Source organism: Rhea pennata, chromosome 5, assembly GCF_028389875.1.
Source record: "Rhea pennata isolate bPtePen1 chromosome 5, bPtePen1.pri, whole genome shotgun sequence".
In the NCBI taxonomy this organism is placed as follows: Eukaryota; Metazoa; Chordata; class Aves; order Rheiformes; family Rheidae; genus Rhea; species Rhea pennata.
The window spans coordinates 25,234,859-25,252,340 of record NC_084667.1 but is presented as its reverse complement, the minus strand read 5'-3'; the positions used below and the strand labels follow the sequence as shown (position 1 = coordinate 25,252,340).

Below are 17,482 nucleotides of genomic sequence, written 5' to 3'. Positions count from 1 at the left end.
GGTGTTAGGGGTATAAGTGATGCCTAGGAGAAAGAAAAAAAGCAGCAACACCTCTCTGCTTCACTGACACAGCCATTCAGCACTGGCTGGTTTCCCCAAACGGCATTAAAGGGATGTTGCGAGATAATGATTACAGGGATACTGCAACTGTTTTTTCTTTGAAATACATAAAGGTGGTGTTCAGGTAATGGTTGTGAATGTTAGCTCTTTTGATGTTTGTGGGCTTGACACTTGCACATCTGGAGGACTGTGCACCTAGCTATAAACAGACATCACAGCTCTGCTCCACATCTGTCTTTACAAAAGATCAGCGGGACACACATCACTTAAAAATGCCACTCTTTTCTTCAAACTTGCTTGAAATTGTATGTTGTTAGCTTGTTACTTGCTTTGGTGATTGTTTTATTCATTTGCTTTTTACTCACCTTCAAAGAATTAGCCATCTATCACCACAGACCTCATTGTGTTACCCTAGGAACAGCTGAGGCTTGGGGCTGGCATTTGTTTGCAGCAGCTGGATTTGAAACCCACCAAGGGCTTTGTCAAGATGCTGAGTGCCCTCAGGCCTCCATGAAACCAAGAGGAGCTGAGGTTATCCTGCAGATGGAAGGAGATGTGGTCAGTTATGACATGAGTCTCATTAATTTCAGTTACTATATCTTTGTATTTAATTATCTTTTACTTACAGATTCAACTTCAGTCCATACAACAGATGACAAAATGGTATAATCATTCAAAAACTGTTTTAGGGTCTATATGAAACTTCTTAGTGTTACAACTCAAAAAGCAGTAAGCATGTCCTTACTCAGAAGTAGAAGTAGCCATCATTACTTTTTGGAAGTCTTGGCAAAAATGTCATAGCATTTGAGATACTATCTGATGTGCAGAGTTGGCCCTATTTTTCCAGGTATGTGCTGTATTGGTCAGACTATTTAATGCCAGCTCCCCACCTCATGGATTAACAGATTTTAGGCTTTAAGATTGTTGTGTTAAACATAAGATTTTGTAATTTAGGACATAAACTCACGATTTCCCTGCTTTCTATTGGGTGTCATGCTGAGGTATCAGAGTTAGACATTTGATAAATCCAGAACTATAACATTTACTATCCCAAATAAAGTTCAGTGAGTGCATGTCAGAGCTCACTGGAACTCTGATAACCTTTGGTAAATATCATAGGTAAGTAACCTGTGTTTAATTACCTTGTGGTATTTACTCCAGGGTAAAAATAGAAAGAAAATACAATGGATGGGATGGAAAACAAACACAATGGATGGACACTTCCATAGTTAAAACATTATTTATATGGAGCTTTTAGACCAAACTGACAAACTATACGGTAGTAATTCACCAGCTTATCTCCCTGTACTAAGAAACTGTCACTTTGGTCTAAAAGCTCCATATAAAAAATACTTTAACTATGCACCATTGTATTTTATTTTAACAGATACAAAAATGAGAGAATCTCTGACTTTATTCTGTAATTAAAAAAAAATATGTTAATGGACAGCGAGGAAGTGCTTTACCTGAAACGGGATTGGTTTCCATACAGCCATCTCCTGTCCAAGTCAGTCTGCTCTGCCCTGCCTTTCTCCTGCCCTTCTGCCCAGGAGTATGTTCTAACTAAATTTTAGTGAAATCACTCTGTTGTTTTCGGCACATATTCCAGTTTGCAACCCATGCCATGCCACAGCATTCCTCCCACTTTGTTTTGGCTGCTATTCTTTTGGGCTGACATTTAGCAAAATTGCATTAATGTCTCCTTAATACAAGAGGCCTTGTTGAATTAACTCAGCTGACGTTGCCAATTTCAGGTCCAGGCGTGAGTAGGGTGAAGAGCCGTTAATCCCAGCAGGGAGCTGCCCGGTTCCTCTGGGACCTGTGGCTTGTTTTGCCATGGAGCTTGCCTTGGACACCAGTTGCAGCTCTGGGATGGTGTGGGCGCCATCATTGCTGCTGGGAGAACAGAGACTGCCCTTAGCCTTGGCATTTGAGGGCACCTGGTGCAGGGAAGATTTTCCAAACTCTATAAGGGCAGTCATATCATGCACCCACATAAGGCTGAGTACAGTTTTGTTGTACTGTAACAGGTATATACATATATATGGATGACATGTTGGATATATTTCCTTCCTGTATTTAGGGCTTGGCTTCAAACCACTGAAGCCAAAGGAAAATTCCCTCCTCACTTCAGTAGACCTGAATCAAGCTTGCAGGATGAAGTATATTGCAAATATAAAACTGTAACTGTACATTTGTTACTTAATCAGTGCTGATACGTCTTCAAATTGCCAACAAAAGCTCCTTTAAAGCTATCTTATTAAAAGTTTTTCACAACAAACAGTCCACTGTGCCAAAAGAGGCAGCTTTTACTAATAGAAGCTTACAGGTGTTAGCTGGATAGGTGAACTAAATAGTAAATGTTTGCTATCTACTTAGCAAATGTCTGTCATGACCCTGCTAAGTAGCCAGAAACAAATTATGTGTGAAACTCAGCATCCCTCTCTTTCTCTCTCTCTCTTCCTCTCTCCTTGATTGGTATTAGCTTATGCAGATGATGTTCTTAATTTAATTATCAGGAATATGTTTATTTTACAAATGATAACCTTGTAATCTCCTTAGCAAGCAAAAAGGAAAAGCTTTTACCACAAGCTATTCTTTGTTGCATGTCATCTGATTACCAACATTGTTGTGGCCCTCTGTTTATTAAAAAAACTAGATTAGCCTTTCTGATTATTTTAATTATTTTACAAGTGGCTTTTAATTTTCAGAAAACAGATGGGAAAGCTTCAGAAATAACCATAAGCTATGTGTCATTAAACAGCCTTCCATAGTAGCTAGATTTTTAAGCTGCTTGTATCAGTTAATTATAAAATTAATTATTTTTGATTTGTTTAAACATTTTGTTCAACAGAGTGATTGAGTGGATTCTTGTCTAGTATCAGTGATTTGAACAAAGTTGTTAACTGTATGCTTCAGTGAAATTTAAGATCCCTATTAAAGATAAAACATGAATAGATACACATAGTTAGCGGAAGCATTCTAAGTAAGTATTTCTTATATATAATATATATATACATTTATATATATTTATATATACACACAACACACACGCAAATACAGGTTGCCGTAGAGCTGTAAATGCTGAATTTTTCTGAGAGCCTTCAGTACAGCATATAAAGAACCCTTGCCAATTATGCATTAAATGTGCATTTATGATCTTCCGTTTATGCACTCCTCCCTTTTACTAGGCATATATCCTTTAGTGCGTTCCCGCTAACAGCACAAAAGAAATCTTTTTAATTGATGGTCACATGTAAAGACAATTCTATAAGCACAGCAACTTGTACGGGTACGTGCTTGATTGTGCCCCTAGGAAATTGGTAGACATCTGTAAACATAATGGGACTTTCTGCAGAATCGTATTGAGAGTGTTAGATGCTCCTATGAATAGAATCAGAATAAATAGGCAAGCAGATGCATACTTTCATCCTATTTTTCTTAATTAACTTTTGGAGAATGTAAACAAGAAACAAATGCAAATTTATACTGCGTGAGCCTTCAAAACTATAATGGATAGAAACCTGAGACTTACATGGCCAAGAGGAGTGAACATGAACATTTTGACCTGCGACTATGATGCTCTGGTGGCTGGAGCTGGGTAGCTGGATCAGCTTGTGGGAACACATAGAGCTTTTTATTAAATGCATCTATTCCTTATTTGTACATATGTTTACTTTGCTTTAAGAGTCAGTAGGTGATTACAGCAGAATAGGTTTGTGACTATTTATCTAAAATTAACTGTGGTTCATTTGATAACTGCCTTGGAAGCCTTGTTTATTTTCTATGATTGTTCTGCAGAAGACTAAGAACTCAGTGAGCATTAAACTAATAGTGTAGAATATGCACCCAAGTAGATGCATACCATCATTCTGTGGGATCATTAATTCACATTCAGCTGACTTCTGAGCATCAGACTTCTTCTGCAACCAAATAAAACAATTTGTATTTCAAATTTTGAAACATCAAAGTCTCAGTGATCTGAACTATGAGCCAAGAACTGGCTGGTGAACTTTTATGAGCAATGGACACATGCATCATTGGTTTACTAATAAAAAGGAAGCAAAATGGAATGAGTTACCTCGCTTATTATGGGTTATTCATCCAACTGTCCTGTTAACTAGTGAATTATTAGGAAATCCTTTTTCCACTAGTTTTGCCCAACTAGTTAAAACTTAACAAAAGAGGTATTTATTGATACCTCTTTATTGTGTTTCAGCCTTTATTCACAAAACATTTTGACTTATCCATTTTTCTTTTCTCCGCTTTTGCTGGTTACCTGTGAATATAGTTTGCTAAGGCATAAAGTGTCCGAAGTTGTAATGATTTAGCATATGTGTTAATTATTCTACTTAGGACAAATTTAGGTGTGTACATTAATTAGCAGAATAATAAAATGCAGAATAATTAGCACTGATGAATCTAAAGTAACTCTCTTGGATGTAATTCTAGCATTATTAGAATAAAGATTTATGAAAGACACTACATTTCTGAACTTCAAGGTCAAATAATTTCAATTTATCTTATTATGTAATATTTTACATAATTAGGTATTTATATATTTGTCTTTAGCAGCATCTCTATATTCAAATTTTTAAAATGCACTCACTATTTAAGACAAAGCCATGTCCAGAGATGCACTCTGTCTGGGCATGTCTCTGTCTAAAATAAACTTTGCTTTGGTTATTCCATCAAGCCATAGCTTCACTGTGTGGCATAAGACTATCATAGTTGTATTTATAACTTACATAATGCAATAAATGCATAAGTGCTTTTGCTTGATCATGCTAAACATATTAAAAATCTCTGCCCTGAACTGCCCATGCTGTGAATACACAAAACAGATATGATTCAGTGAATCATGTCTGATATCATATCAGTGAGCACAAAGGACTTGTACTTTATGTTTTCCTGACTTGTAAACAAACACTTAATGGTCTAACTCTGCTTTCGTTACAGTCTGTGGCTGACTTACCTTGCACTTTGCTGCCATAGCAAGGTCACGGCTCACTGAAAGCTGGTCTGGATAGCAACACAGCTGCCAAAATTGGACGGCAACTTTAAGCCACTCAGGAGACAACCTGCAGGGGCATGGGAGGAATGAGATGTATGAGGGAAAATAAAATATTAGCAAGAGAAAAGTTCTGCAGTAACCTGAAAGAAAGCTTGATTTTGATGCAGACGACAAAAATCGAGGGCAGATCCTGATTGGAACCCATCCCGACAAAAGTGTAGCAGATAGTCCATGCACATTAACATCTGCAGGAAGGAATCTGAGTCACAGGGTCAGATACAGACACAAATTGCTCCCATGTTTGTAGACTTTGCATCAATGTTGCTTTGACCCATTACAGCTGCAGCAGCAAAATCCAGGTATATATCTGGGTGAAACTTGAATGTCTTTGGCTTTGGTCTCAGTTAGATTAATAAGGCCTCAAGAATAAAATCCGACAAAAATCTAATGGAAAGAGTAGAAAAATAAGGCAGAGGAAAGGAGGCTGAGTGGAGCTAACATAGCTAAGAAAAATAAGAAAAGAGGAGTACAAAATGGAAGCATGAGGGGAAAACAAAATGAGGAAAAGGTGTCAAAAATGGGAAGTGTAGAAGAAAGAGTGATGCCATGTTGAATGGGAAATATTTCTGGGCACGAGGAGCCCAGGCAAAGCTGGGAGGAGGAAGCTGCTCACGTGCGGCTTCTTTTGTGGTTCACATCTGGCTTCCCAGGCCGGCGGTAGCGTTTCCTCGGCGCAGGCATAGCCAGAAGGCTGATGTGGCCACACTAGGGCAATCTCCAGCACTGCCTGTCCACGACCGGGGGAATCACTGCATGTATGTCAAACCTCACTGAAAGGACAGACACCAAGGAAAACCCACGCTGACTCTAGATCAAGATCACATGGATGCGATACCAGCCTAATCAGCCTGGTTAATGTTTAACTCCTCATGGAGGAGCTCCTACCTGCAGTAGTGCCAGGCTTTTCTGTGACAGGCATCCAAGTGGGACTGGGCAGGGAAGGAGAGCCTGGGGAGCTGCCATGCACCCTTGCCCACTGGGCCTGTCCCAGCCACGTGCTCCCCTCCAGCTGCGGCCAGCACCAGGCCCCATCCTGGGAGGGTACATCAGAAGGAGCAGGAGGGACCGAGGAGAAGGAAGTGAGAAGGAGGAATTAATAGAGGAAGAGGAGAGAAGCGGGGCAGAGGAAGGAAGGAAGCGAGGTGGAGGAGGGAAGGAAGCAAAGCAAAGGATGGAAGCAAGGCAGAGGAAGGAAGCGAGGAAGAGGAGGGAAGCGAGGCGTGTCCAGCCTGGCCGCGCTCCCATGGAAGCGACAGATGCAGCGAGGCCACTGCTGCCCCCCGCCTGCTGCTGCTTGCCACGCTGCGGCCCATTTGCCTGAACTGGAAGTAGGCCCTGGCTGAGGGGTGCCGGTGCACAGCTGCCCCATTGCCCCATGCTAAGCCTTGGCCTTCAGTGCTGGTGCTCCCTAGTGAGGGCTGGTGAAAGATCTCCCGAAAGGTCCAAAGTGGTCAGCATGCTCGAGCACCCAAGCTGGCCCAGCAGCACAGTGATGCATTTTTTCCTCTAAACTCCCCCTAAAAGCCACCCTGCAACCTGGGGGTCCCCACAGCCCCGGCTTCCGCATGCCTGCCCATCCACGCTCACAGCTCCCATGGTGGTGGGCCCTCCCTGGCCGTCACAGGCGCTCTCTTATCCCGACATTAAACAGCTGTACTGGCCCCACTAACATTGCAAACACTCTCCTCGGCAGCACAAGGAGCAAACAGATGTAGCTGCGGAGATGATGAGAAAGGATGTAAACAGCAGCTCAGCAGAAACCACAAAGTTTCACCAAGTGGCTTTGACACTTGCCAAATACCTTTAAGCTGATAAAGATCCGATTTGTACTTCAGAGGTAACCTGATTAGCAGCCAGTTTGAATCTGGAATATGTTAATTGGTACAAACATCACTAAATCACTTTCTTTAACCTATATGAAGTAGTGTGAATGAGTGCTAGTGAAGGTCAGTGCAGCCTGAGGAGTCATAGAAAATGATTACTTGTGTACCTACCCACAACAAAATAGAAGGATTAGTAATAAAATGTAATTGTATATACATATAAAAATTACACTAGAAGGTATCCAAGGTCAATCCAGCACTGCGAATTTAAGAAAAAAATCAATTCAATCTGCCCATGTAAGGGAAATCTACCCGTTTTGTCAGGACTTCTGCCCCATTCAGTGTCCTCTATGGACAGTGGAGCACCCATTCCGTGTTTTATCTCCTTTAACAGGAAGACTTATGGCTTATTCACCACACAGTCTGAGGAAAGAAGAATTTGTTTTCTCATAAGCTTTCTGTAGCTTTCGTAAGTTCAGCATCTCTGTGCCTCACAAATATTAATAGATATATATACAGAAATAGATAAGAATTGACATATTTTGAACACTTTAGTGGCAGTTTGGAAATGGATAGCTGAAGCACAGAGACATTAGTGTTGTAAAGGTGCGGTAATGTAAACTATCTATCTGAAACCTTCCTAACATGCTATTTCAGAGCGATTGTCACTGCAAAGACATCGTTTATGTTCACCACACGGCACAGCTGATTTCACTTTCAGATGCTCACCATATCTGCCAGACATCATAGTGTCAGGTCAGGCATTCAGAAAACAACACCAGACCATTTGCTCTGTTATATTACTGGCATCACATGGGAACCTGGTGGCAGAGACGACACCAACATCTGATCCCCTAGGCACTGGACTAATTCTGGCTTGAAAACCTTCCATTCACTTTTTACTTTCTGCTGCTGTAACAAAGCAACTAGAGATCCTGCACACTGCTGCCGCTTTCATTTCCCTCACTTGTGTCACTCAGCACAGCACCATTCCTTGAGTGAGGCAGGGGTCCCCCTACACTGAAAAAAAAAGCAAGTGATGATTTACCGAGGCATAATGCATATATGCAAAGAAACTGAATTTATGTTCTGATGATAAATTCTAGGAAGCATTTCTACTTGCTTGGACATCTTTTCCCCCAGAAATCTCCATACGTGGTCAAATGTATGCATATCTCTTGCAGATGAAAAAGAAGCATTTTCCTAACACCAGACTGACCATCCATACTAGTTCAGGTTGCAGGTCCATTGGCGCATGAGGCCTTTACAAGCAATCATTCTCAAAATTCAGCTTGTTTTAACATGGACAAAACAGGTCTTCTGCTAATCTCATACTCCAAAGGGGTTGCAGATGCTTTTGAAAAATAAAATAAAATAAAATAAATTGTCAGAAACCTTTGTCCAAATCTGATAAATCTATCAGATTTATCTATGATAAAGTATCTATAAATAGTCTTAAAAAGGAAGGATTAATGAATCTTTTTTATAGATTCCTCTAAACCAGCTTCTTGATATAAAATGAGGCAAGATATATATAATAACTTTTTAAAAAATAAGTAATTGTCTACCTGAAGTGACTAACTGTAGGCATTTCTTGGCACAATATTAAGCTATCTTTTTGAATAATCATTTAAAAAAAAAAAAAACAAACAGGGCAGAGCAATATTTCTTTCTCATAAATCATGCCAGATGCACAGGATAGTGGAATTGTGCTGTATCTTCCTTTTTTCATGTTGAATTGCCTGAAAACAGGCGGGTATTACAGCTTTTCAGTATTCCATCCGTGTTTTGATTACCTGGTAAAAACCAAAACCCCCCCCCCTTTTTTTTTAGCTTCAGACAGAGTTTTCTACATTAAAAATCTGTTCTTCTCATCTGTGCTTTATAAGCAATAATAATTTGCATTGTACAAGGAGAGATGCAGTATTTCAGGGCATTCTTTTTAACTTTGTTATTGAAGTGCTTGGTAGCCTTTATCAAAAGGCTCCTCACCTCTTAACAGACTCTCTTTAATTGGCCACTTGCATGGTCAGTTAATATACTGCAGTAGAAACCAAGCGGTAAAGTGTGAACAACTGAATCTGGTACTATAAACTCAGTGACCACACTGAAACCTGTGGCTATTATATACAAGCCAGTGTTTTGTCAAGCTGATTTTTATTAGCACAGATTAGATACAGATAACTTGGAAGATGTCACAGAGGAGTCAGAAAACATTAAGCGCAGACCATTTAGAGCAGGCAAGTCTGCAAAGGGGTGACAGTGCATGGAGGCGAGTGTCTCATCTGCCACTGGCAAGTGCCCAACTCTGCCTGGGCACCCCATCAGAGACGTGGCCAGCCCCCCATGGTGTCTGCCTACGGACCAGGACTGACACTGGTTCCCTTGGTTTATCTTACATGTCAGGCTGGACCATCAGTCTGATGTGGGGTGAAATGTGCCTGGCTTATAGAAGGAGTTAATCTACTTTCAGGAAAGGTTTCAGTAGTTGTTCAGTGCAGAGAAATGTTTGTCAGAGGATGCCAGAAGCACCGGGCATGCCTGGAGCCTAGCAATGCTCTGAGTGATTTTAGAAATGCAGCACAACATTGTATACCATGGAAGTATATTGGTATTAAAATTCACTCTCACCTTCAGTGCATTTCTTCCACTACCTCCAAAGACAATGGGAGAAAAGCTGGGTTAGCAATGAAGTAAAAACAGGTGATGACAGAGGGAAAAAAAGAGTTCTGAAGAGTTTATTGTAACATTTCAAGCTTCTCCCTTTGTGGTGGCAACAGGCTCTTAAATCTTCTTATGGGTAAAATTGTACATGCAATACAACTATTCTGTGTGCTATGAACCCACAAAACCACTATGCTGAAATCTCACCTTCCTATGAGCCAAGTCTCAGGATTTAGCTCTGATCTTAATATTATAATGAATGTCTCCCCAGAGCTCAGACAAATTCTTTTCCCCAGCTGTGATTTTTGTCTATAGTTTTGGAAGACCCTGCAATCTTCCAAATTTATGCTTGCTCATTATTTAAAAACAATGTAAACAAAACGTTAATTGTGAAAAAAATATATATATTTACTTGCCTATTCATTCTGATTCTATTTGTAAGAGCGTTAAACACACTGCATCCATCCTTGTTCTGAAAAAAAAAATTTTGCTGCATACTTATAGAGCTGGTATAGCTTTACAGAGAAGTTGCTCTTGCTCAAAGTGAGGACACTGGCCATTCACAGCTCATTTATTGGCATCCCCTTTCTAGGAACAGCGAAGAGAATATCACTCAGTGGAAAATGAAGTGGAGAAGTCTGTATCTCGCATCTGGCTTTCTTGGCATCTGGCTTTCTATTTCACATAGCCCTTAGCTGAACAAACCCCCTTGGCCATCAAGGAATGCAAGATGAAACCTGAATATTGTCATTCCCATTTCATATCCTTCCTTCATCCTAGGAAGGGGCTTACCCGTGAGTAAAACTAAAAGTATAGAGATTTGACATGGTGTGTGTGGCAAGTGTGCACAAACACATATGCATGAGTATTTATAAATAAAAATTGTGCAAGTGGGTCTTGCTGTAAGGTGTGCTACAAAGCGCCTGTAAGAGTATAATCAGTATTTGTAAAAGGAGGCAGTATCTTAAATCAAGCAGGTAACCCTAGAGTATCTAAAATCAATGTAAACTTATCTCACTGAAGCATGGCAGAGAGATAGAGTAGCACTCTTTAAAGACAAGTAAAGGGCAATTAAGTTTCATTTGAAGGAGTAACACCCAGCAATACAAGCCCCCAAACTGGTTTGTCTCTAGTCATTAATTTTAGATGCTGCGTGAAAAGTTGTTGTTGTTAATAAGCACACAGCTAATAAATAAGAATGCTAATTTGTGACACATGGAAGTCTGCAGATTTATAATAAGTTCATGAATCTGGGCTTTTCTGGATAAATTCCAACCTTGACTGGGTAAATTTTAGCTGAGTAATAAATCCGTGTTGGCATTCTTAAAGGATCTGGCATAGATGCAAGGACTCCCCTATCTCTGTGAAAATGAAATAGCATCTTTTTGTCTTTCATTGCAGGATGTAGTCCATTCAAAATAGTTAAAATCAATACGAAGGTGCTGTATGTTGTAAACATTTATCATTTATTATGCATTTAAATGTGCACAGCACATACACCACAGTCTTGAACAGCACCTGTATAAAACTACAGACAGATTCTGGTAAATGGTGAAAGCTCATACCATGTAACATTGTTATCAAGGTTTTTTCACAATTTTTCAGCGTTACAACTACTACCTCTGAAAGTATCTTGCATGAGGCTGTCAGTTGTGGATTTCAGTGGAGTGAAAAGTGACAAAGAACCATTCCCAGGCAAATTCTTTATGATCTGCTTTGCTGTCTGAAACTTGGAACAAAATCATCAGTTGTCAGAGGTAGTGGTGATAATTACACAATGATCACACATATAGGAAACATAGAAAGTACAGAAATCCCCCAAATTGCAGGGAAAAAAAACCCCTTAGGTATGACATTTCCTAGGTGCTTTCTTGATTTGGCTTTTTTTTTTTTTTTTTTTTTTTTTTTTTTTTTTAATTGTTACATTTGTTTTAACAGAAGCTGGCTTGAGGTCTGGTCCTGCTTTACTCTGATTTTACTGAACTTTGGTGAGTAGATTTTGTCTTCAAAGTCATTTGTAAGTAGACAAGTCTATATGATTCCAGTAGAACAAGAACTTTTGTATAGGAATGTAAAAAGAAAAAAAGCCAAACTTAAATTACCTTCAGCCTTGAGATCTGCATGTAGTTAAAAATAATTGGTTCAAACTGGAAGATGATCTGTAAACATCTTCTAATTCGCTAAACATTGTGGTTAGTCCCAGTTACGACTTAATGTACTGATGTCACAAAGATAATGTCATTTAAAGAAATGAATGAAAGAATGGAAAAGTAAAGGATCCTTTTCGTGATTCCCCCATAATCAAACCTGTCTTTTCCTTCATTGCTTTAGAGACATGAGTTACACGTGCAAAATATATAAAGAAAAATATAGGGTTACTTGATGACGATATAGTACTGCAGCCTGACAGCTGTCTGCAAATATTTTCACCATGATTATCCTTACTAAAAGTAAATCATGGGATAAAGATAGCTCAAACGTGACAAGGCTCAAATAGGACGCAACCAACTCTATCTTGAATACTTTTGGCTACATATGGAAAAAAAAAAGATTTGGGATTACAAGGATTGTTCCCCTTGGCCCCTCTCCAGAATTATAAGACCAAGCAGGAAAGCATGTACCTTGCATGTAGATTTTGTTAGGAGACTGGCTTCAAGCATTAGTGAGGTAGAAATTAATCAACTTTGTCAGGGAATGAGCCATGGAAAAAAGCAGCATATTTCTCCATCCAAATACTGCATCAAAAATAATAAATAGTACAGAATAACCTCAATTACAGAACTTGTTTCCTAAGAACTAGCAAATGATTTTGCCTTTCAAAACCTTAAGAGTACTATAGTGTTTCATCAGCTTTGAAAAATGAATATAGTCTCCAAATACAAAAGGGAATTCAATTTGAATACGGTATAATTTGCTCATAGTAGCATATTTCACAGTGTATTCATTGGGGGAGGCACAGACTTTTTTTTTGGCCTAATGCAAAGCAATCGTATCAAATATACTTCAGTTAAGGGCCACAAAAGATTGTTTGCCCCTTTTTATCTGAACATAATTTTAAAAACCCCACTGAGTTTATATAGTTGTTTAAGCCTCTCTGCTGCCTAGTAGCTCTGGGAAGACTGACTGTAGGAAAGTTCAGAGTTCAGCACTAGCAGATCTAAAAACAGATCTGTGGGGTAGCTCTTCAACGCTGCGCTTTCTGTACCAGAGGTAAACCGATACTGGTTCAATTAAATAGCAACACTGCACAAAGGAGGTCAGACATTGTGTGTGGCTACAGGCTAGCATCAGAACTGGGAAAGGTTTATACAGCTCATTTTCAAAGACCAAGACCTTTGAGAATCACAGGGGTTTTAAAAACACATGAAGAATAGCAAAACCACGAAAACAAATACGTGTACAACAATAGACACTGTACAACACACAAACAGTGCAAAACATTGTAATATAGGAATTGAATTTCACTTGTTTTAGAACATGTAATAGCAGCACACCTGTGATAACTTAAAAATGAATTAAATAAATCACAAAGCAGTCATCTCCTACTGTAGCACAATGAAATGAAATACCTTCGGTTGGAGGTTTGTTTTGTTTTCAGAAATAAAAAAAAATCAGAACCATAAATAACTTTTGTGGCAATATATACATATTTAAATAATTAATTTAAATATCTTACTCCTACTCTTGCATAAAACTCTCCAGTAAAAGTGCACCATGTTTCCTTTCCCCAAAAGCATTCTCTTGTCTTCCCCCGTGCTGAGGTAGATCTGAAGGGAGATTTCTCAAATTCTAGGAAGAAAATGTGTCACTGTCATTGTGGGAGATACTTTATTGCCTTTCTTTGTTCTTCCATTTTTGCTCAGGGCTATGTACATCCCGGGATAAATCCTGGATTCATAAGCATTGTAGTTGTTTGGCAGGAGAATCTCTTTGAATTTGCACTCGTCATTGAAGTGGGTCTGAAATGAAAAGGAAAGAATGAGAAGGAAGGAATTTTAAACATCAGGTGTAGAAATATTCTTGCTACCAGGTGTAGTAGGTGTGCTGCAGGAAAACATACAGCTGACTTTCCCCCTGTTACTTAGCTTTTGAAGTGATTGTCCAAATGAAGCTTCAAACAACTCTCAGGGTTCAAAGGATCATTAAGGATGCCCATGTCCAGGCCAGGCACATACCCTGGAGCCATGCTGGGAAGGACACCCCATAATCAAGTCTGCCCTCTTGGGGAAAAGGGACACATTTTAACAGTGTAGGCAGTGCAGTGAGGTAAGGACAGAGCCCTGTTCTGCTGCTCTGCTCCTCTAATTTGATCAATGTCCCTTTCCTATCAGTGACAAGAGGGATATAACAGATGTTGGGACAATGAGAGTGATGAATGGTAATCTGTACCCATGTCCCTGTGTTAAAATGAGTAAGTCCACTGATATTCCTGAGTCTGCATGTGATGAGTCTACCTTGTTCCCAAAGCAGTAGCTGTCCAACCAGCAATATATTGGCTGAGAGGCATTTCACTTCAGTGAAGTGGTTTCCTAGGCAAGTACAAAGAGGGACAGGTGCTACAGGTGTGTTATCTGGAGAGTAACAAAAGAGCTAATCTCTACTGTTTCTGGGCAAAAGCTGATGGTTTTGTAAGACAGGTCTCAACCTGCCAGAGGATTACTTTTATCCAGGACACTAGAACAGCATAACACCTTCAGAAGAAATGATGCAAAGGACCTGTTGCACTTTGATGGTTGAACCTGCCTGGCTTGTAGTAAAAGCCAAAATCCTCTATGAGAGAATTGATGCCACAGCATCATTCTGGATACTTCATATCAGGTGAAAATATCCTAGTTAGCTCTGATATAGTCAGGCCAAGTTCCTTCAGAACATATCTGAGAGATATGAAATACAAAATCCATGGGTAGGGAAGGAGATGAAAGGACTGTGGAGTTGAAATGATGCTCACCACAGTGATTTATACAGAGGTGAACTCAAAAGCAGAAAGATGGCTTGAAATGGGCAAAGGCCTCCACTGTCATTGTTAAACCTAACTGAGTTTTAAAAGATGCCTATAACTATTTATTCCCAAGATTCAATATGAAAAAGATCTGTATTATCTCCTAATAGATCTGCCATCTCATATATATAAGCTTGACCCCTGAAGATGCTGAATCCTCATCAGAACAGATTCTCCAACCAAGAGCACAAACAAGGAATGTGATCAATAGGTATGACTGATTTATCACCTCATAAAGAATCATATATGGGGGCCTGGCTGCTCACAAGTTCAAGTGCCCGCCGAGGGATGGGTGAGGGATTGCCACAATTGTCTGAAGCTGTTCATACTTAAACATAAGGAAGATAAGGATTGTGGCTAGCAGGGGGCTTGTGACACAGAGACTTGCTCTGATGGTGAACATGCTAGGTGAGATGGGTGGCCATGGCTAAATGATTTTATTTTTTTATGGGGAAACCAAAGAGGGCTGGGAATGCAAGGAATGGATTTTTCATCAAAAGCTTAGTGAGCTGGGCATCCCTGGGCAGCGCACCTTCCCTTGGCAAGGCAGCAAGGGCTGCTTCCCATGCCTGGCCCAGGCAGGGCAGGGATGGGGCTTGGGGAGCTTCCAGCACTGTGCACACCTCTCACCCCAGCTGGCTATGGCCCCCTCCCCAAGCACATGCCTGGCGGCTACTTACAGATCCGTAGAGTTTGCCTTTGCTATTCATGGCCACAAAGAGTCCACTTTTCACACCGAGTATGCTCACCACTCCTCTTTCCACGGGAGAGATTTCCAGCAGACCTGCGGAGGAGACACAGGAGTCAGGGGCACTGAGCTGTGTGCCACGCTCACCTGGAGGCTCCCAGCTCCAGTGCCCCAGCGCAGTGCGGGTGCTTGCACCCAGCGCTGCTGCGGGTGGCCACAGACACCCAGTGCGTTGCACCCCTCACCCCATGCTGGGACCTATCTTCTTTTGGCTAAGTAGCTATTTTTACACTGCTCCCATGCATCCCCCTCCCGGGTTAAAATAAGCCAGCGTGTGCCTGGGGCGCATGAAACATTTGTCAGCGTGCGACTTAACACCCCCTCCTCCCCGGCCGTATTGTTTCAGTTGGGTATCGGAGCAGCGGGGCCACGGGGTTAAGCCCCCGGCAGATGCTTCCCCGCCTGGGCGCGCCGGGCCCCGACCCGCGGAGCGGTGCGGCCCCAGATGTGCGGGCGGCGGGGGGCAGCGCGCAGCCCGGCGGAGCCCCGCGCTCGGGGCCGGGCCCCGGCTTACTGTATCGGTTCTCGCTGTGGACGCCGTCGATGCGGCCGCCGGGCAGGACCTGGATGTGGAAGCCGATGCCCACGTTGCAGTAGAGGCGCCGCAGCCGCTTGATGCCCAGCAGGTAGTCGCCGTCGCGGCGCTCGGCCGGCAGCCGCGCCACGGAGCGGGCGAAGAGCGCCGCGTCCCAGCGGCGCTGGCGGGGCCCGGCGGCGGGCGGGCGGCCCGGGGGCGGGCGGCCCCGCACCGCGCCCGGCCACAGCAGCCCCAGCAGCAGCGCCGGCAGCAGCGCCGCGGCGAGAGGCATCCCGGCTAGCGGCGCGCCGCCCCGGGCCGCCGGCCGCTGGCTTCCCGGCCGCCCTCGCCCCCCAGCTCCCACTCTACAGCGAGGTCACGGCGGGGAAAAAGCCCCCGGAGGGCTCGGGGAGCGGGGCAGCCCCGCGCTCAGGCCGCCGAGGGTGCGCGGCTGCCCCGGGCGGGCTGCATGGAGAGGAATTCCCGGGAGCGAGGGCTCCTGAACTTGATCCCCGCCGCAGGAGTCTTGTCTGAAGTGCCCGGCTTCTTCGGTAGCTGCTCAGCCATAGCGCTTCAGCCCTAGCCACGATATTTATATATCCATGTGCGTTGGTACCTATTACATCACCACCTACTGCTGTCTGCTGCAGCCCTCCGGGTTAGCCCAAAGTCAAATTATCACCCCTAGATGCTTAACAACTCCGAAGCGTCCTGGGGGGAAAGGGAGCCCGGCACTGGTGCTAAACAAGAGGGACAGGACAAACTTTTAGAAGAAAAGGTCATATTTTGCATTCATCACAGCAGCTTCCTCTTTTTTCTTCTCTCTTGTCTTCTCTTCTCTTGTCTTCTCTTCTCTTCTCTTCTCTTCTCTTCTCTTCTCTCGTCTCTTTTCTCTTTTTTCTTTTCTTTTCTTTTCTTTTCTTTTCTTTTCTTTTCTTTTCTTTTCTTTTCTTTTCTTTTCTTTTCTTTTCTTTTCTTTTCTTTTCTTTTCTTTTCTTTTCTTTTCTTTCTTTTCCTTTCCTTTCCTTTCCTTTCTTTTTCCTTTCTTTTCTTTTCTTTTCTTTTCTTTTCTTTTCTTTTCTTTTCTTTTCTTTTCTTTTCTTTTCTTTTCTTTTCTTTTCTTTTCTTTTCTTTTCTTTTCTTTTCTTTTTTCTTTTCTTTTCTTTTCTTTCCTTTTCCCTTTCCTTTTCCCTTTCCTTTTTCCTTTCCTTTCCTTTCCTTTCCTTTCCTTTCCTTTCCTTTCCTTTCCTTTCCTTTCCTTTCCTTTCCTTTCCTTTCCTTTCCTTTCCTTTCCTTTCCTTTCCTTTCCTTTCCTTTCCTTTCCTTTCCTTTCCTTTCCTTTCCTTTCCTTTCCTTTCCTTTCCTTTCCTTTCCTTTCCTTTCCTTTCTTCTTTTCTTTCCTTTCTTCTTTTCTTCTTTTTTCTTTCTTCTTTTCTTTCTTTTTTCTCCTCTCCTCTCCTCTCCTCTCCTCTCCTCTCCTCTCCTCTCCTCTCCTCTCACTCTCTCCCCCTTTCTCCCTTTCCCTTTTCTCTTTCTTTCTCTCTCTCTTTCTCTTTTGTAAGTGCTTACAAATGTTAATGCTGGGCACAAAAATCAA

General features: G+C 41.8%; 1 protein-coding gene across 1 annotated transcript; it reads right to left on the bottom strand.

Moving 5' to 3' along the window:
• Positions 1-13,403: 13,403 nt before the first annotated feature.
• Positions 13,404-16,180, bottom strand: FGF4 (fibroblast growth factor 4). The gene is made up of 3 exons (XM_062577611.1): positions 15,883-16,180; positions 15,301-15,404; positions 13,404-13,580 (listed from the first exon to the last, which is right to left on the bottom strand). Exons 1-3 carry the CDS (start codon positions 16,175-16,177, stop codon positions 13,404-13,406), a joined length of 576 nt encoding a protein of 191 aa, XP_062433595.1. The 5' UTR covers positions 16,178-16,180.
• Positions 16,181-17,482: the final 1,302 nt, after the last annotated feature.